Here is a 21,092-nt window from a genome sequence, read left to right on the forward strand (position 1 = left end):
CCCAGCGTTGCCTGTTCTATCCCTGCTACTGCCTGCATGCTGGATTCCCAGAATCACACCACCTGCTCCAGCTGCTGCCAAAAGCTTCCAGCTCCAGCAAGTCTGGAGGAAAAAGAGAAGGAGAAGGAGGAGGAGGAGGGGGCCATGGCTGCGCAGTGAACACACACCAGCTGGGGAGGTTTAATCTACACCTCTTTAATGGGCTGGTTCCTATGGGAACGAGGGAAATACGTGGCCTTTGCAGCAAGTCCCTTTTCTCTTACCATCCAAAACCCCAGCCCTGGGCTGGTGGGCCCCTGGGGCACCACTTGCCCTTGGTGGTGGGAAAGGAGATGCCTCTTCTCCCACCTCCCCATCAAGCAGCTCTAGCAGCACACCCAAATCTCATTGTAATTAGAGCTATGGATGAGGTAAAGGGGAGCTCAGCCTTGACATCAGGCTTAAAAACTCTGGAATGCTCGTCCACAAAAGCAAACCACTTGTGGCTTCCACCTTATTACAGACAGATAGTGTCAAGAGCAATGGGAGGGGAGGGGGCCAGGCTGGGAAGCAGGAGATAGGGAAAGGTCACTCTCGCTCCCCTGTTATCCCTTCCTTTCTTCTGGGAATAAAGCCATCCTCCCCCCACACATGCTTGAGGGGTTAATGTGGATGAAACCTGGAATAATGCTGGGATGGCCACAAGCAACTACTCATTACTTGCACCCCAGGGACCTGGGGCTGTCGTGCCGTGTCCCAAACACAAACCAGACGGTGGGAGCAGAGCACTACCTTAGCCCAGAAGCACGAGAGGAATTCCCCTCTATGCTCTCACTCTCCTCCTAACCTCAGCCCTCAATTCTCCATCTGGCTCTCCGTGATGGGGAGCTGGGGCTGGGGCTGGTCTGAGCACCCCCTGTGCTCCCCCCAGGGGTGGTGGAGCCATTCCCAACTGCTTTCCCTGCCTCTGCCTATGTCTTTCCAGGACCCTGAGTGTTCACCACTCGCCCTGCTGTATTTTAACAGAGGAAGATGAGGAGAGGGAGGGTCTGGTTGAAATTCCAAACCATGGATGCTTCCAAAACATGCTCTGGTTAACATCAAACTGATGGCTGCAAAACATGTGCCAACAGAGGGGAGAGTCAGGCTCCCTCTCCTCTGTCTTCTAGAAATGCCTGATCCCTCCAGAGTCTTCCCATAGGCTTCTTTCCCCTGAGTTTTCCCAATGGCTGCTGCTGGGGCATTCCTCAAAGTGGGATCCTGCACTAGGGTAGATGGGGAGATCCTGGACTGGGGTAGATGGGGGACAAGAAGCTGCTTTCCAGGTATCAAAGAGCCCAGGGATCCCCCTAGCCCTCTGCCTTCAGCCCAAGGAGCTGCTCCCAGCTCAGCCCCACTGCAGGATGGGGTTATCCCTTAAATCTATTCCAGTGGTTTTCCACTCTCACATTGTAAATCCCACCTGGAAGCAGCAAATCCACTCCCTCACCACCATGTGCTGCCTGTGGCACTGTTAGGACTCTGGTGACCCTTATAAAACCCATCCTCCCCTCCATGTCAACCCACAGGGACCTCAGAGTGACCATCACCCTGCCCTGGACCCAGTCCTTTGGCAGCAGTGCCCCTCTCCGATGGGTGGCTGCAGTAAATGGAGTGGTACGAGAAGGAAGGGAACATGACCTCTAGGCAGAAGTGGTTCCTGGGATTTAGGGATAACCCCAGCTGCTGACAAGGCAACATCCCAGGGGCAGCCAAAGCCCTGCCGGCTTTTCCCAGGGAGAGTCAGAGGGCAAAGTGTCAGGAATAAAGGGCTGGGGTCAAATGGATTGTTTTAGCCAAAATGCCCCCAACTAACAAAGGCAGATTAAGGCCAGGAGCAGAAGAGAGGAGGTTTTTCCCAATCTGAAGGTGAGAGGTTGCAAACTCCCCACAACCATGTCTGGCATCATACTTAGAGGAGCAGGGAGCAACCTCACCCACCACATTGAAGTGCAAAGGGAAAGATGCTGCAAGGAGAAATGTCTCATGTTAAAGGGAACTCTACTGGGATCTGTGGTCGAAAGCAGGATGTCAGAGGGATGCTCACATGCCTCAACTGGTTCCTCTCTGGAAGAAAAATCTCCCTCATTTCTCTCCTCCTTCCTTCCAGGTTCCACAGTATCTCAACTGCTCCTAAGACACAATGTCTGGAGAATCCCTAACTCAAGGAGCACTCACTAATTCCATGCACTGATAGAATCAGACTGGTTTGGGTTAGAAGGGAGCTTAAAGCTCATCCAGTTCCAACCCCCTGCCACGGGCAGGGACACCTTCCACTAGAGCAGGTTGCTCCAAGCCCCTGTGTCCAACCTGGCCTTGAACGCTGCCAGGGATGGGGCAGCCACAGCTTCTCTGGGCACCCTGTGCCAGCGCCTCAGCACCCTCACAGGGAAGAGCTTCTGCCTCAGAGCTCATCTCAGTCTCCCCTCTGGCAGGTTAAAGCCATTTCCCTTGACCTGTCCCGCAGGCCCTTGTCCAAAGCCCCTCTCCAGGTTTCCTGTGCCTTTAGGCACTGGAGCTGCTCTAAGGTCTCCCCAGCGCCTTCCTTTCTCCAGGCTCAGCACCCTACATGATCCCTTCAGCTACCTCAGATACACTCACAGCATGAGAGTGAGACATCAGCGATCCATCACTACGGGACTAGCCAAGCTGGCCAAGACAGCCAAAAGACCATGCCACTAACCCAAAAGACATCCAGCAGGACTGGACCACATCACACTGGTCTCCATTCCCTTGTCGAGATGCAGGATCTGCACCAAGGTTTGGTGCTGGTTATAAGGACACTTCTTCTACCCAAGAAGCGCAAGGTCAGGTTTAGCCTGCACATGGGGAACACCAATTTGCTTGATGGGAAGAGGACCAAACCAGTTCCCAGGGTCAGAGCTCTGGGCTCTGCATAGAACGTTTCTGTTGAGAGCTGCTCTACCCTTCCCCAGCTGCCTTCCCTCAAACTAAACAAAGGTGGGGAGGGAGGAGGGAGCCTGCTGGCATTTATCAGAGCACGCTGTCAGGGAGATGAATTACTCCTGCTCCCAGGAGTAAATTACTCAACTGCCTGGTTCCAGGCCTCTCTGGCACCGCTGCTGGAGACCAGTGAATCCTTTTGGTGGTTCAGCGAGCCTCAAACCACAAAACCAGCACAAAAAGCCAAGGAGAACTATATTATCAATAACACTAATCCAAGACTTTGGGCTCCTTCACCCAACACTGAGATTCCTCTCCCAAACATAAGCAAAAGACTGAGACATAAGCCCAGCAAGCCAAGGCACAGATTTCCAGGCACCTCTAGTTGAATCCATGCAGCAATCCTTCCTTCTTTCCCTCCGTTTCCTTAATCCAGCCTCATTCTAGGAAGTATGTGTCAAACCTAAATCCAGGTAGTTCATATGATTCCCTTTGCTCTTCTCCTGGCAGAGGGCTGCTGCTCCATGGGGATTCCTGGGGACGGGGAATCAGTTGTCAGTCACACAACTGTATTCACATTCACTATACAGGTCTCTTAGAAGGCAGGAAAAGCTACTTAGGAACTGCAGAATTAGTTCAGACCCCCACCATGCTGTCCTCATCTCACTGAGCCATGGCAATAGCTGAGAAGCTACAGCTCCAAGATATAGTCCAGAACAGAAGGAAAAGAGAACTGGTTGATGGACCACTTCTCTGTAGCTTTCTGCCATGAAGATGACTGAACAGAAATGAAATTGTCCACTTATTCACAGGTGTAAGATACAGATATGATCTGATGTGACAGCTAAACTCACTGCATAGGAAGAGAGAGCTGTTAAATGGGCTCAAATGGTGCTGTACAAGCTGGAAAGAAGTCTCACAGAGCTCCTGATCATCACAAACCCTAGAGGAAAGTCTTCTGAGGAACAAAAAACTTGCAGTGATGGTTACTCAATGATCTTAAGGGTCTTTTCCAAGCTAAATGATTCTATACGAAGGGACCTAATCTTGTGTGGGTAAGAGGAGGAGAACAGGGCCATGAAGATGCTGCGAGGGCTGGAGCAGCTCTGCTCTGGAGCCAGGCTGAGAGAGCTGGGCTGGGGCAGCCTGGAGAAGAGAAGGCTCCTGAAGGGGAGACCTTAGAGCAGCTCCAGTGCCTAAAGGGGCTCCAGGAAACCTGGAGAGGGGCTTTGGACAAGGGCCTGGAGGGACAGGCCAAGGGGAATGGCTTTAACCTGCCAGAGGGGAGACTGAGATGAGCTCTGAGGCAGAAGCTCTTCCCTGGGAGGGTGCTGAGGCGCTGGCACAGGGTGCCCAGAGAAGCTGTGGCTCCCCCATCCCTGGCAGTGTTCAAGGCCAGGTTGGACACAGGGGCTTGGAGCAACCTGCTCTAGTGGAAGGTGTCCCTGCCCGTGGCAGGGGGTTGGAAATGGATGAGCTTTAAGCTCCCTTTAACCCAAACCATTCTATGGTATATTCTGGTGCAGTGCTTTACCAGGAGAACTAAGAGATCTCCCATGTAGGAGCAGATGTAGGTTCAGCTTGCACAGGCTCTCCTAGAGCCACCTGGTCTCAAACCCACCACGAAGGACGAAAAGTCCACTGAGGCAGTGTGTAAACTGAAAATTATCAATCAACCTTGACCTTAACGCTTAATTCTGGTCAAATCCAGCACCACAACAAAGTGCACGTGGGTTTCTCCAAACTACATGAAGTCAGGTAAAAGGAATTTACTCATTACACAACGGGATGATGACCTAAATGCCACTGAAGTGGGTTTGCTCTGGCTAAATCCTAAAAGCAGGTATTAGGCAAGTGAGCCCAAATGGTCCAAAGAGCATGGGCTGGGTTTGCAGAAGTTAAAGCTGGGGTTTGCAGCACTTCAGCAACTTCTCTGTTGCCAATACAGTGTAGTTTGCTCTGTCAATCTGCCTGTATGATGCTGAGGTCCACGGAAAATCTCTGGAACAAGGAATATAACAGGGACTGGAACACTTGCAGAGGGTCTGTGATAAACTGAAAGGGTTGTGGCGTGTTTCACATGAGAAACCATTTACCCAGCGCAGGTAAATAGTGAGATGGAAGGAAAAGGGGGCTCATTATGTCCAAGACAAAAGCAAGGCCATGCAAAAGGTCTGCTCCAGGATGCACAGAGTTCTTTGGACCCTGCTGACTGCACAACGTGCTTCTGTAGTAGTGAAAGCCCTGTGGAGATTGATGGTGGAAGAGAAGCCACTCCAGGGAGTGACAGGTTGTGACCAAGCATGGCCTGAGTCAGAAAAGGGGGTTTTGTTCCTCCTGGGACCTCCACTTCTCAGGAGCACTTGGACACAGGGCAAAGACAGTGAGGCTTAAGGCAATATTGGCACAAAAAGAGAGTCTGGGAGAAGCAGGAACAGCAGCAAAAGGCAAAGGTAGCTTTGTCAGGGAGGAAAACAGTGTCACAACTGCCCAGAAGCAGCTGATATTCCTTCTGAAGGTGGGAGATGCTGCCTTTATGGAAACAGGTTAATAAATCAGGAGTAACCCCCTCTGCAAATCAACCCTCTCCTGCTGTGGTTGGGGAACAGCCACAAACAGTGTCCCCAGTGAAGTAACCAACTCCAACAGCCCCTTCTCCACAGGGAACAACCCCCAGCATGGCCCAGTCACTTCAGGTCTGTGATACAGACTGGTGCAAGGACTGGGGCTGGGGGTGCAGGAGGGCTGGGGCTTACAGCAGCACATCCCTGCACATCCCAGGTCCTGCTCTGCCTCCATGACTCAGGTCCTGGCTCCCATCCTCAGCACCATCCAAGCAAGGTGTAATAACAGCTTTGGGTTATCTCGTGTCACAGACAACAGAGCACCCTCTCCTGTGTGTCCCCTAACAGGACCCCTACCAGCCCCTGGCTGGGCACAAAGAGGAGGAGGGGAAACAGGGGAGGTTCATTTGCTCCCAGAGAGGTTCCTGGAAGCCAGCCTGCTGCTTGCCAGCTCTCTGTCACCTCCAAGGAATGCAGGGAGGATCCAGAGTGGTTTCCTCCTGAGCACTCCTCTTTCCCTATGCAGCCTGTCCTTGCACTGCCTCCACCCTTCACAACCTCCCCCTCCAGCTCCCAGCCCCTCACTGCTCTCTGCTCCCCACCTACCTCTGCCACCCCTTTCCTCTCCACCCTCTCCCCTTGCCCCTCTGCAACCCTCCTGGCTTCCTAGTTTTCCTCACCTCTTCCCTCTGCTTTTCTTTCTCTCCTCTGCCCACCAACCACTCCCACTCCTCCTCAGGCTCCTCTCCATGCTGCTCTCAAGCTGTGCTGAAGTGGCTCTAGATTACCTCCAGCCATCCGTGCTATGTATTGTCTAGGAAATCCTAACACTTAACTTCAACTCCAGGTCCTTGCTAAGCCTGAGCACGAGGAAAGGGAGCTGCTGGTCCAAACCATGCTCAGAGCAAGGTGTATTTGCCAATACAACCCTCCATGGCAGACCAAGGTCTGAGTAGCTGCTGAACTACCACCAAACGTGCTCCTACAGCACTAGCCCCATGTCTTAATCCTCCATCAGCCCTGTGGAAGTGCACAGAGTAACTTTCCCAATGGCAAAGGTACTGTGGGGAGAGTATCGCCATCACAGCACAGGCAAGCAGAGATCAGGAGGTGACAGGAGAGGACAATGGGGTGCCCAGGTTGATCCTTGTCCCATCTTGTAAGTATGATGCCCCCAAACCCTTGGCCATCAATACACAAAAGGTGAAGTGACTTCCTCCAAAGGTGGATGAATTACTTACAGCTCTTTGTAGTTGGCATCATACAGAGTTGCCCACTTGTTCTGTTGATGTGGCTGCCACTTTATAGACTGGTAGTTGGGATCCAAGTAGGAGCCATTCAAGCTGTCGTTATCTTGGATCAGGCCTGGAATGAGAGGAAAACACTTATTCCAATCCCTCTGACAGAGTGTCCAGCTGGGAAGAGCACAAGGAAGCCACATACCTGGTGAGAGTGCTCCTGGCTGGTGCCAGGGAGGTGTTTGGACTCTATCAGGGTTCAGTGGCACCGACCCCATCCCTGGCTCCTGCTTTATCAGCCCATTGAGCATCTGGGCATTGAGGGTGTTGGAGGGGGACTCGGAGTGTTTCCTCTTCTTGGCGGGGTGTACCGGGAGGCTGCAGAGACCATGGGACAGCAAAGGCTGAGCAAGGAAGCAAGAGGTGGGCAGGAAACAGCCCCTGACCAGGCACACAGCTGGGATCTCACATAGAAACCTTCATGCAGGGAGCCCACAGGCTCTTTCAGCACTATCAGCATCTTCTCCCATTGTCTAGGAAATCCTAACACTTAATTCAAACTCTAGGACCTTGCTAAGCCTGGGCAGGAGGAAAGGGAGCTGCTGGTCCAAACCATGCTCAGGGCATGTATTTGCCAATACAACCCTCCATGGCAGACCAAGGTCTGAGTAGCTGCTGAACTACCACCAAAGCTGCTCCTACAGCACTACAAGCTCGGTGGCTCTGCCAACCCCCAAGCTCAGTGCCAGCCATGCACTGAGCCACATCTTTGCTCTCTTCTTGTCCCCACCACCCACATCCAAGCCATGCCCATGCCCGACACTTTAGGTCATCTTCACCTCGATGCCTCCCCAGAACCAGGGCAAGCTCCTTAACTTGGAGTTAAACCCAGTCATTCTGCTCATACATCTCCAAGCCTCCAACAGCTCCTTCATCCTCCCCATTCCCCAAACCACACCAATAGCTCTGATAAGTCCCAGGGCCCAAAGTTCTTACTCTGCTCCGTGTTGCTGGAGAAGCTGGTGCAGCATCTGCGACTGCTGGGCATGGTGGAGGTCAGGAGGGGCCATACCCTGCCCGATGGCATATGGTGGCAGCAGGGGCTCAGCCTTCATGTACATGTCCCGCTGCAGGCTGGGGTAGTGTGGGGTGTGCTGCTGCTGGTGTGGGTGAGGAGGAGGAGGTGGAGGACCTGGGAGGTGGGGGGGTGGTGGGGGTGGTGGTGGAGGAGGAGGAGGATGCTCCAGGCGAGAAGGGGGAGTCATGTGGCACATGTTTTCGGGGGTCATGGTCCGGAGGAGGTGAGGATCTTGAAAGAGAGAAAGAGTCAAAGGTGTTAGAGAAGCAGGTAGGGACATGCACTGAGTCCTAAGCCCAGGTCCAGCACAGACACAGCACTCCTCTGCCCCTGAACCATCCTGGTTATCTTCAAGAACAGGTTGGATGGGGCTTGGAGCAACCTGCTCTAGTGGAAGGTGTCCCTGTCCATGGCAGGGGGTTGGAACTGGATGAGCTTTAAGGTCCCTTGCAACACAAACCATTCCATGATCTTCATGAATCCATATCTCCCTGTCTCTTCTGCCTAGCCTCAGCATGGCCATGTGCCCTCATCCACCCCATCCCCTGCAGGGATTCCCTTCTCATGTCATCAACCTTGGCTGTCAGCTTCAGACACAGGCTGTCCCAGTGGTATCTACAGAGCAAGGACACAGCAGGGTCCTGGCTGGCTGATAAAGGGATATCAACACTATGAAACCAGTTGTACCATACATCTTCTCAGGAGAGGTGAGACTGGAAGGGGTCAGCACAAGGAAGCAGGCAAGGCCCAGCATCTCAAAGCTCGAAGGACCAAAACTCAAAGGGCAACAGGGAAGATGCCCACAAACATTCCTGATATTTGCTAAACCCAGGTATCTGGTGTGGATGCTCTGCAGTGGAAGCATGTCTTTAGGGAGCTTTTGTGTTAGCTTTGTATTTCCCTTCAAGCAGAAAGTCCATCAACCACAATATTCTTGTAGCACCAAGGAACTACACGGACCATTAAAGCACAACTGGGGGCAAACGATCCAAGAGACAGGAACAGGGTCTGAAGCCTGTGCCTGGAAACACAGAGTTGCTGAGAAAGCACCTGAACATGGCCTAATTTTACTGATTCTGGGCATGGCAAAGACAACCCACTTCATGGTGCCAGAGCTCCTCAGAACTGTGGACCACAGCACCCTGCCAAGAAACCAGACTGTCACCCATTGACAGAGCCTTGAGAAGCCAAACGTGGGCTTCATCCCCCCCAGCACTGCTCAGCTCAGAGCTTGGGGTCCCAGCTCAGTGCATTGCCTGGTGTCATCTATAGTCATAGAACCACAGAATGGTTTGTGTTGGAAGGAACCTTAAAGCTCATCCAGCTCCAACCCCCTGCCACGGGCAGGGACACCTTCCACTAGAGCAGGTTGCTCCAAGCCCCTGTGTCCAACCTGGCCTTGAACACTGCCAGGGATGGGGCAGCCACAGCTTCTCTGGGCACCCTGTGCCAGCACCTCAGCACCCTCACAGGGAAGATCTCAATACCACTCCCAAAGCTTGAGCTTGGTGAGGAGATTGACAGCATGGACCTTTTAACAACAGCAAAAACATCAGCTAACCTCAGTTACCCACCTGAGACCTCCTCAGAATCCAGTGCACCACAAAGCATGCTCAGGTTGGGTCAAAACCTGGTGGAAACCCATCACCTAAGAGGAACTGGAATTAAAAGGCCCAAGGAGTGACAAAAGTGCAGCCCCAGGCTCAGAACAGGAGCTCTCTGATGGGTTTTCTGCTACGAGAAACACACAACCTGGTCCCCAGCCCCACAGAACAAACCTTCACCCACCTTCTCTTCAGCAGGACAAAGCTCATCTGTTTCCGCAGCCTTTACCTAAGGGCTGGAGGACCAGTACATCCAGGGACCTGCCAAGGCTGTTACAGAGACATGGAGGGGGATGGCAGGGGAGATATCTACTGGGGTTTGCCAGGCTGCATCTCTAAGGGGGTGCCACCAGCCAGCCCTGAGCCAGACACTGGCCTGGGTGGACTTTGGCCTCAGAACAACCAGTCACTGGTTGACTAATGAGGCCAAAGCATTTGACCAGGAACCAGAAAACTCCTCCCGTTGTAAGGGCTGGAGAAGTGACATGTATTTATGCCACTGAGTGCTCCTACCACTGGGACAGGGCTGCTTCCACCCATCCACCTATTCTGCTCCCTCCCAAGCTCTCTCAGTGCCCTTTTGCAGCACACATGGAATGGATTCCTCTGCCTTCTGGAGCTGTCCCATGGACCAGCACTAGGGCTTCAAGGAGGAGAGGAGTTTGGAGATGAGGACCAAGGCTGAAAGATGATATCTTTGGGATAGAGTATTTCTGTTCTTTTCAGTGGTGAAAAGTGACGGTACAGGGCATAACATCACCTTATCCAGCTCTGCTCCTGCCATCCTGACAAACACTCAACTTCCACCTCAGAGCACAGACTAGCACAGCTCAACAATACAACCAGAAAGGCAGCTTTGGCATTGCTCACCCCAGCTGATGGGTACACGTTCCAACAGCCCCAGAACAACCTTTGGAGACCCAGCCTGTGCAGAGGGACAGTGGCTTGAGGGCTGGGAGAGGAGCGTCATGTCCTCCCCTGCAGAACACTCCAAGAAAGAGTCTTTATAACATCTTAAGTGAACATCCTGACTCTGAGCATGGCCAGCCTTGGCACTGGTGGCTCAGGTACAACTGGGAGACCTTGTACAGCTTCCAAAGGACAACCCATGCATTCGTGTCCGAGAACATGCATATCCTCACAGCAGACGCTTTATCTTCACCATGTCCATCTCCACACCACCACAGCACATCACCATTTCCACAGGCTTCTAACCAGAATGGGGATGCATTTACCAAATGGAAGACCCATGCTCTGCGCTTCCCAGCTCTGGGAATCCAACCCTTCCCTCCTGAGGAAGGAGCTGCTCTACGGGTGCTTTCCGGAGCCTCCTCTCCTCCTCAGTCTGTCAGAGCAGCTCTCCACGTGGAGAGCAATCTGGCCTCTTTGTTATATTTAAGGAAGGGCCAGGAGGAATTCCAGGGATTTTTTTTAGCAAGATAAACAGAACTCTTGACCTCTTCCATCAAAAACCAGAAGGAGAGCAGGCGCTGTTCCTGCTGGGGAATGGGCTGGAGCCTGGCGAAGAGGGTGCTGCTGCCGAGGGGGAAGGGAGACCAAAGCAACCTTCCTTCCACCAAAGAGCACTGAAGGTCACCACGGGAACCAAAGAGCACTCGGTGGCTTCCCCAAGGAGAGCCTGGCAATGACCCTGCCTCTGACACCAGCCCTCTGTGCCCTTTGCATTGGGAGCAGAAGCCATCCCCCCCCCCCCAGGATCAAGCTGGTTCCACTGGAGCGGAGGGAAAGGCTGGGAAGGAACTTACTGCTCAACGGCGGGTTCATTCCTGCCTCCCGGAGCCGGGCTCCATGTCAGGGACGCACTCACATTCCTTCCCTTTGGCTCACCCGAGGTGGAGGGATAAGGCAGGACAAGGAGGTTTGTGGGCTCCACATCCCACCCTGCCCAGGGATAAGCTCTCCGCAGGTGAGGGGGTTCCCACCTTCCCTCCTGCTCTCCCGTTCCTTCCCTTGTTCCCTGGCAAAGCCCAGGAGCAGAACAATAGGGAAAGTGGAGGGATATTTACTAACTGATAATCTCCCCACGTACTGCAGCCGCCTGTTTTCTCCCGTCTGATAAAGGTTGCAGAGCCAACCACTTTCCCAGAACAAAGAGGGGGAGGATGTTGGGATTGGGGTTTGGATTTCCCCCTCCTTTGCTCTCTCTTTGAAGCACTTACCATTCACCTGCTGAGGGGAGTAAGCTTCTGATCCAGAATCCGGGGGAGAGTCAGGCAAAGTGCTGCAGAGCAATGGGGAAAGAGAAGGGAAAGTCATTGAAAGCAGCTTCCAGCACATCTGAGAGGGCCACTTGGATCAAAGCACCCTCCAGGCTCTGGGTGGAATTCCCAGCTGCTCCCACAGCAGATCCCATCACCCCAAGTGTGTCCCGGTGACTGTCACTGCCACCCCACAGTGGCTCCCTGGACCTCAGGAGCAGGGATAGACACATTGACCTGCCAATGAGACCTCCAGGTAGAAGCCAAACAGGAATCTAGCCATTTCTAAGAGAAAGATGGGAGAGTGGGGGGGGAAGCTGGGATCTGGGATCTGATGCTGGGAAGCCCATGGGATGGATTCTGCCTTGTGACCTGTACGGACCTGAGCACCACCACAGCTGCTGGCTGTAGCACCCTGGCTCTACTCCATTGTCACAAGGAGCAGGATGGGGCTCTGATGGCCCAATCCTTCTCCAGCACAACCCATGGCTGGGGGGTTGAGGACCAGCCCCAATGTATAGAATCATAGAATGGTTTGGGTTGGAAAGGACCTTCAAAGCTCATCTAGTTCAACCCCCTGCAATAAGCAGGGACATCTTCCACTAGATCAGGTTGCCCAGAAGCACATCCAGCCTGGCCTTAGAAGTCTCCAGGGATGGAACATCCACCACCTCCCAGGGCAACCTGTTTGTGGTGGCAGCACCGATGTACTGCAGGGAGCTGGTTAGTTCCTGCATCCTTCCTTATTCCACTTCAAGCCAGCACAGATTCCAGGTATCTGGGCTCTTCAGCCACTTCCAAAGCAAATTTCCTTGGAAATTCATTTGAACCTATGTCTCTTTTCCTTTTTTGCAGCTCCTCCTCAACACACATCGCACTGCAGCAGAAGCTTGAGCTTCACACATCTTCAGGCCAGGGTAACATTTCCACCTCCCTGGTGCACAAGTAAAGGATGTGCCTGTCTTAGACGCTGCTTCTTCTCTAGCAACAGTCTGGAAATCAAGTAGATGGAAAGAGTTGAGGTCCTGCTGCTACCCAGGCCAAGCCACGGGCACTGCAGAGATGGGCAGGGAGATGGTGGCTCTGGTGGCTGGAGCAGCCATGGTCTATGCTCTAGAGAAAGGCTCACTTCACCTTAGCATTCACAGTATGCTCTGTCTGGTGGAGATCCTTGGCAAGGAGATATCTTCTCAGCGCACTGACACCCTCTCCATCACCTCAGCAAAGCCCCAGCAGGTTCCAGCAGCCCTGAACCTCAAGCCAAAGCTGCTCCATCTGAGACAAACATGCTGTTTTCCTCCCCATCTCCTGACTCCTCATTCCTCATCACAAGTGGATTTTCAATGGGGATCCTTTTCTGTTCCCCCATCTTACACCATCAGCTTTGTGGCTGCAAAATAAGCCCAGACAAACCAGTGTTTCTTGGATGGAAGCTGGCCAAAAGCAAGGAGGTGCTTGGGGCTATGGGGAAGGAATGGACAGTACATCACACACACCTCAAACTCTGCTCCCACCAGGGCCTTCCTGCACCAAAGCAGCCCAAGATCCAGTAAATAGGTTCATAGTAAGTGATAGTTGGGGTTGGCCTCCAACCCCAGCAGTAGTTGGAGAGTGATGAGGTAGGGTAACCCCAACAAAAAACCATAGTTCCCTCATCCTCCACCTTCACTTGAGGTACCTTCCCACCACTCCCCTCCAATACTTGTTCTGGAGCATCTATCTCCAGCCTTATTTCCAGGCTCCCTGCTGTGCTGGCCATGACATCAGACTGTATTTCCTATGGATTTATCATGATTTGTGCCCTGCAAGCCAAGTTCTGGCCAATAACAAAAGGATCTGGGACAATTTAGGGAATTCTGGAGGCTGTAAAAGGTTTTGCAGCAGAAAGGTGGATACTGCAGAATTCACACAGGGAGGTAGCATGGATGTGCCCAGTCCAAGGAACGGTTTGTTGGTATCCAACACGTGAGACATTATTCCTCCAGGAAAAGCCTAATATAACAGGGAAGAGTCATTCTCGGATGCTGAAGAAATGCTGCCATCAGAAGAATGCTGACTCAGTTCATCTACATCCAAACCAAGGTTTCCATCCTGGAGAATGCAGAAGAAAGGGACGTGACATGGGCATGATTTTCCCTAAGCTGCTGCTGGGCACACAGCAAGGAAGAATTACCCAGTTTGGGAATAAAATAAGAGCAGGTTTTGTTGAGCTTGTTTCTTTCTGGAAGATCCATCCATGTTCATTCAAAGGGCCAAAGTCATCCCAATGGAGCTACTGAATCCCTGGCGTGCTAGATGGAGGCTTCTAAACCTGGGAATCACCACGTTGTACTTGCTGGCAACACTAGAGGGCACAAGGCAGAGGGAGAAGAGCCAGGCAGGGGCTTGCAGGGATGAGCAGCCCTGAAGCCATCCTGTCTCCTTGGTCCCTACATCCACTGCAGAAGGCACAGAGATGGGCTGTGCAGAGAGCGCATCAGGACCACCCATCACCTGTACTACAGAAGCAGGTTGGACCATGGCACAGCTCCTCATTGTATGACTATCGCCAACCACCAAGGCCTCCTGCTGATGAACATGCTGCTGCACACTTTAGTTCATCTGTCCAGCTTCAGTCATCTTCTTGTTTCACTCCCCTATGACTGGAGGAGAGTAGCATGGACCACTTCTTCCCTTTGTGTGCCCAAGCTTCATGCCTTCCAGCTCCTCTCCCAGACACCACTGCAAGGCCATACCCTCTCACCATGCCATGCCTGCCTGACCTGTCTCTACTGACATGGTCTTTGTCTGGCCCCTTTTGCCACTCCAGATGATGCTGGGCCATGATGATAGGCTTTCCCAGCCTGCCAGGATCATTCCCTTCCTGCCTGCTCCAAGCAAGGCCACCCCAGAGAGCAGGAAGCATGTGTTTTCTCCCAGATTGATTGTCCAGCAATGCTAAATCCCCGTCATCTTCCTCTGCACCAGGTCTGCATCTAGGACTCATTGCAAAGGAACACAAATCCAGCTCAGATGCCACCTTTTTCTTCTCTTGAGTGGAATATCTACAACATCAGGCCACAAGAGGTACATCTCTCTTCCCAGTTTAGTTCACATCTTCCCCATGGACGGTTATGGCAACACCCTGGAGACTGAATTTTGTCTTGTTCCATGTCTCTTCCTTCTTAAAAATCCCACAATGCTACAACATTCTCCATCACACACTTGTAGATGTGCAATACAGATCTCCTGGTCACCCAGAGTTGGCAGCTCTACCACCACCTGGGAGACATCACTGAACCTCTCTAACTCAATGCATAGAGATAAGATCCACCAAACAACCTTTCAGGACCTACCCTTGCCGTAAAGCATCTCTCTGTGAAGCCAGGACTGATGCTGTAGCAGTGGGACCAACCACCACCAACCCTCCAGGCCCCGCCAGCCTGGAGGAACACTTGTCCCACCATTTGCCCTTGTCCTACCACCCCAACCCTACTTACCCAGGTGCGTAGGAGGCCTTGGGCTCTGATTTGATTGGAGGGACCACGTTGTTCAGGCAGTGGCCACCAAGGTAACCCTTAGGTACCACCATGCCATTGTTGTTATTGCAGTTGAGGTGAGCACCGTAGCCCGGTCCACAAGGATTGGGCAGAAGAGGACCATGCCGCATTGGGATCTGGCTGCCCGGGGCTGGAAGGTGGAGGGAACCACTGGAAGTGGGGTTGGTCACATTGGCGATGGAGCTGGGAAGAGGCGCGTTGATGGTGGTTGAGCTGGAGGGCTGGGGGTGTGCATAGCTGGCTGAAGCAGGGATGTCAGGGAAGCAGCTGAGAGAGAGAAGGGGACAACCTCAGCAGAGGGACAGCTAGATGGTACTTCCTGCTCAGCCCACCCCTCCCCAGCCATGCAGCAATGGGGATGGAGCTTTTCATGGTGCTCTGAGACACCCAAAACCAGGCAGCGTTGTGGTGGCACCAGCAGGAGCGTACAGGGAGGCAGGTCAGCCACCTGGGTTGGTGGGACTGATGCAACCCAGGGGTGCAAAATCCACTTGTGGAGCTGTTAAAGGCCAGAAGTGCCCAGTACACAAACCTCAAAGCTTGAGAAGACAGAGGGAGACAGCAGGATCTGCTCACCGTGCTGCAGCTTACACAGGGAAGGTGCTTTGTCACATCAGCCCCAATGATCCTGCTCCCACCCTGTGGCCCAGATCACCTTGGTGGCTATACAGGTCTGCTCCCCTCCTCTTTGCCAGCCATAGAATCAGACTGGTTTGGGTTGGAAGGGACCTAAAAGCTCAGCCAGTTCCAACCCCCTGCCATGGGCAGGGACACCTTCCACTGGAGCAGGTTGCTCCAAGCCGTATCCAACCCCGCCTTGATGTTGGCACACATCCCTGCTCCACACTCATGGAGCTGCACACTTCCTACTGAGCTCCCAGTGCTTGTTTTCCCATTGCTCAAACTAAGGAAAGGTCTTTTGTGGTGCCCTCAACGAGGGGAAGGAGAAAGGCCAGAAGAGACTGAGGACATACAAGAGCAAGAAGCCAGGAAGAGACAAGAGGAAGAACTGGAAATGAAAGCAAAGAGCAATAAAGGAGGGCTCCAGGAGGGACAGAGGTGCTCAGTGATTCCTCAAGTTGCAGGGCTGGACATTGCTCAACATCTGTCCACTGAAAACAACAGAGAACAGTGTTCCTGCTGCAGAGCAAAGGAAGCACTTACATATCTGGTGAGTCCTCCTTGCTGATGTACTCTTCCAGGATGCTGGTGTCAATGTTCGATGGTTCCAGAGCTCCATTAATGTCGTGGCCTGTGAAGGGAGAGGAAGTGGAAGCATGAGCCATGAGAAGGACATAGAATCATAGAATGGTTTGGGTTGGAAAGGACCTTAAGATCATCTAGTTCCAAACCCCTCCCATGGGCAGAGATGGAAGGTCCTTGCTTCAGAAACACCACCAGACCTTTGCAGAGTCAAGAAACTCATCTGAGAAGATCAGTTTGAGGACAGCCATCTGGTCATACCCATCTGCACCCCAGTGTAAAACCAGACAGGGATGGGGCGCATAGGACAAGCCAAGGTGGTGACACTACCTGGGATGTTGGTCACAAGTGGGGCTTGACTACAGCAATTTACAAGCCACGTTCTGGCTGTGGGACACATGCACTTGCCAGGACCAGGCTGAGGACACGCAGGAGAAGGGAGATCTTGGGGTCAGGCATAAGCCACGCAAGACACATGGCTCCATAGTGCATGAGAGCCAGGTCTTGCCCAACCACTACAGCTTTGTCAGCAAAGCTGCAGGAGCTGCTGGCCTCACCAGGGGTGATAGAAGGGCTCCCCTTGGCAGCCCAAAGGAGAAGGCAATCCCTGCAGAGGCTCAGGAAGTGCTGGGAAAGCTGGTTTCCATCCCTTTGGACCTCTGAGCTGGAATTTCTCTGCTGCTGCTGCCATGACAGCTCTGGATCAGGTCCCGACCCCACAGGAGCCCTCCCCTCCATCCTCTCCTCTCCTCCATGGACAAGCTGTGGACTTCCCTCTCCTTTCTCCTGCAGGACTCCTCCTCCCTCCTCTGTTCTGGGGAAGCAGGGCTGGGGTTTGTTGACAGAAAGTGCTTTCTTTATCTGTGGCTCTCAAGTGGGAGGCTGCAGCCCTCTGGGGCCGGTGCCAAAACCACTGCCAAGAGAGTGGAAGAGAAGGTCCAGCTCCCCCCACCTCAGATAACAGAGACGGCCCCTTCCTGAAAGACCCCACAGCACCACGTTAAAGCACATCCCTTGCCCAGGAGAAGACCCTGACCCCCACCTCCCCCCATGGACCACGCATTGGGAAAGGTCAACCGCTGAACCACAAAGCCCCGGCTGGGGGGTTTCATCCCAGCCCTGGCCAATGGCAGCTCTCCCCTCTGCAAATCCCTTTCATACCAAGACAAGCAAATGGGCAGAAATAAATCCAGCTAGGAATTCTGCCAACGGACAGGGTGTGTGTGCGGATGGAGGGATCTCTGCCTTAGAAACCCTGGCTAGAGGGGGAAAACCTCGGTTGCTGTTCGCTTGTGAGGCACCTAACCCTTTGTGCATTATGTGCCTCCACAGCAGAGCCCAGGGACATGGGGAGAAGGTAGGAATGCTCTCCCATGTGAGCTCTTGATGTGGAAGGGTGTATAGTGTGAGGTGTCCCTGCCCATGGCAGGGGGTTGGAACTGGATGATCTTAAGGTCCTTTCCAATCCAAACCAGTCTGTGATTCTATGATCTGTGATGCTGCTGCTAGGGTAGCACCATGGTGAGAAGAAGATGGGGCAGGCAGAGTCTGTAAGGTCCCAAGCTGTGTCAGCACGTTGCTGATCACAGGCCTTTGTGACAGCCACATCCTCTCCTGAAGTTGCAGTGATGTGGCAGCAACCATCCCGTTGTCCTGCTTCATAGAATCCCAGCCTGATTTGGGTTGAAGAGACCTTAAAGCTCCTCCAGCTCCAACCCCCTGCCCCGGGCAGGGACACCTTCCACTAGAGCAGGTTGCTCCAAGCCCCTGTGTCCAACCTGGCCTTGAACACTGCCAGGGATGGGGCAGCCACAGCTTCTCTGGGCATCCTGTGCCAGCGCCTCAGCACCCTCACAGGGATGAACTTCTTCATATCTAACCTGAACTTCCCCTGTTTCAGTTTGAACCCATCACCACTTGTCCTATCACTGCAGTTCCTGATGAAGAGTCCCTCTCCAGCATCCTGGAGGCCACAAAAGCTGTGAGAAAACATCTTCATCCCAAGTTCCAGGGTTGGGATCCAGGTTCAAAGAAGCAAAACAAGGCACTTTACCAGTTTTGTTGCCTTTCCACAAGCTACTGAGCTACTACCTGACCTCAGTGGGTTTCCCTGACACCTCCAAACTCCATCATATCATCTCCATCATAGAAGAGGAGTCCAGGACCTACCCAGAAAGGACAAGAGACCCTCAACAGACACCAGTGTGCTGGGCTTTCCTATTTCTTTGCCACCTTGTCTTAAAAGTCACCTTCAGGAGCCCTCAGGTGAGACCCAGACGAAGGGTGAGATAAGCACCATGACGTGAGAGGTGGGTCGGTTGTGCTGCTGCAGAGCTGAGATGTGATAACAGCCGTGGTGGTGTCTGGCTGCACACGTGGGATGGGACGGGGGTTTCCCATTAGGAATAAAGGACTTTCCATGTGCCAGATGGGGTGAAACAGGGGTGTGAGGGCATGAGGAATGTCCCACCACCCATAGCTTCCATGCAGGCCGGGCTCTTACCTAAAGCCAGCTTTAGGTGATTAATTACAGGCTAATACTTCTCCATAGAGTCACGAGCTCCCAACGACAGGAACAACACTCCCTCCCCCTCCAAAGCAGGGATTAGGAGGAAGCAGGAAGCCACCTTGGGAAGTTCAACACCCACAGCCAGACCCCACATCTCCCCGCCCCAGCAAGAGATGGAGGAGCCTCTGGTCTTAGTCCTCTTACCATAGGAAGAACAGCAGCAACCCACACACAGCATCTCATCTACAGCCCTACCTGCTCCAAAGAGGACACAAAGGCTCTTGTCACCCATAACCCTTGTATGTCCCCAAAGCATTCTGCCTTCCATCCCAGAGCAGCAAGCTGGGAGATGCCATAGGCACCCATAGAGATGCCCAAATGTTCTTGCGCACAATGAACATCCCAGGGCAGGGACCAAGTAATTCAGCCCCTTTTAACACATTGACTCCCCTGTACTGACATGGAGGCTCTTCCAGGCCAACCTTCTATTTCCCAGCTCCTTCAGCCAATGCTGCTGCAAAGCACCTCCCAAACCTTCCATGTCCTTTTGTCCTGTCTTCCTCTTGGCCACCCTGCTCTCACACCACGTCCCCCCTCTCCCTGCTCTGCTTTCCAACCCCTCCATTGCTAAAGGATGGAAGAGATCCACAAACTCAGCCTGAAGAGCAAGAAGCTGTTAAACCCGCAGCAGCCTCCTGGCGAGCAGAGGCCCCCGTACGTGTGAGAATGTCAGGAATCCCAATGTTTGGACTGGTTTTCTCTGCCTTCCCCAAAGCTCCAAACACATCCAAACAGAGGTGCTTCCCGCTGGCTCCTCCCTGCTCCGATGGCAGCTGGTGGCATCCTCTTGGCTGTTTTCAGGTGCTCCAGCGCATCCTGCATCCCATCAGAGATGGGCTCTGAAAGAGTTAATGCTGTCTGGCCCCCATGAGTTGTCATATTTACAGGTCTGAGAGATTAAACCCAGAATGTACCTCGAGTGATAGGCTGAGAAGTTTATGGTATTTCTATTTATAACAGGCCCTCCCCCATCTATTCCTGCTCTGTTGCTTGTCTTCTAATCACCCCTAATCCTGCCTGGGTCACCTGGGGGTGGGAGAAAGGGAGAGGGCTGAGGAACTTCATCCCGGGATCTGCTAACATGAACCAGATGTGGGAACCTGGAGATGACAATGAGGGCAACTGGGGAGCATCAGCGAAGGGTGGGGGGACACCAGTGATGAGGTGGAAGAGAAGAAGCTGTGCCAAGCGTGGAGCCTCCCCATAGCACTGAAGCCATGTACAAGAGGGTAGGTTTTACTTCTGGGTTTCAGAGACCTACTGAGGGTATTAAAGCACCATACTCTGACCTGAGCACTTGAAAGGCAGCAAGAAGAGGACATCTCCGTTGCCAGCAATGCCCAACGTGCAGCAGAGCCAGGAGAAGGAGTAACCTGCAGGTGACAGCAGCAGCAGAGCTTTGCTTTGAAGACCTTGACCTACAGACAGGCCAGGTCCATTATCTGCTGCACGCCAACCTTCACCTGAAACCTGGTGCAAAGGGCAGGGAGCTCACTCATGTCTGTGGCAGGCTGTGGAGCCATCAGACAAAGCACAGAGGATGTGGTGCTGGTGGTACAGTGGGTGGCTGGAGCACGATGGAGAGCCTGTAGCTTTGGGATGGTTCATAGCATCACAGAATGGTTTGTGTTGGAAGGGACCTTAAAGCTCCTCCAGTTCCAACCCCCTGCCACGGGCAGGGACACCTTCCACTAGAGCAGGTTGCTCCAAGCCCCTGTGTCCAACCTGGCCTTGAACACTGCCAGGGATGGGGCAGCCACAACTTCCAGCAAAGCATCTCTCTGCCCAAGGACCTCCCTACAAGAAGCACATTAAAGCAGGGTGCTTATGGGGAAACTGAGGCACAGAGCATCCTGGTGACAAAACCACTGCTGAACAGGGAGGCAATAACAAAATACCCAGCGGGTGTATGGTGGAACGGGACCAGGAGCTCCTGGCTGCTATTTTCACATGGGAAGATGCAGCATTCCCTCTCCAGCAGTGGCTGGAATGGGTGCTGGTCCCACAGCGAGGTGCAGACACATAAGTCTGAGCACGTTCCTGTGGCCGTGAGTGAGGAGTTGTGCAACCCTGAGGCCGGGCTGCCGCATCGGCACATTCCCGGGGCCTCCTGCTGCTCAGCACCCACCTTCTCCTTCCTTCCCTGTTTATCCTTT

General features: G+C 53.2%; 1 protein-coding gene across 4 annotated transcripts in view; it reads right to left on the reverse strand.

Annotated features, from left to right (window-relative positions):
• MYRF (myelin regulatory factor) overlaps positions 1-21,092 on the reverse strand; it is a 60,685-nt gene that overhangs the window by 18,604 nt on the left and 20,989 nt on the right. For 2 of the 4 annotated variants that reach the window (XM_030483579.1, XM_030483577.1), the window contains exons 2-6: positions 16,329-16,416; positions 15,105-15,431; positions 11,587-11,648; positions 7,721-8,033; positions 6,728-7,102 (exon numbers count right to left, since the gene is read on the reverse strand). In XM_030483579.1, coding sequence (XP_030339439.1) covers positions 6,728-7,102; positions 7,721-8,033; positions 11,587-11,648; positions 15,105-15,431; positions 16,329-16,416 — 1,165 coding nt within the window. The remainder of the gene's footprint in view (positions 1-6,727; positions 7,103-7,720; positions 8,034-11,586; positions 11,649-15,104; positions 15,432-16,328; positions 16,417-21,092) is intronic. The other 2 variants (XM_030483578.1, XM_030483581.1) reach the window with 2 other exon arrangements.

Source organism: Strigops habroptila, chromosome 4 (genome assembly GCF_004027225.2).
Source record: "Strigops habroptila isolate Jane chromosome 4, bStrHab1.2.pri, whole genome shotgun sequence".
NCBI lineage: Eukaryota > Metazoa > Chordata > Aves > Psittaciformes > Psittacidae > Strigops > Strigops habroptila.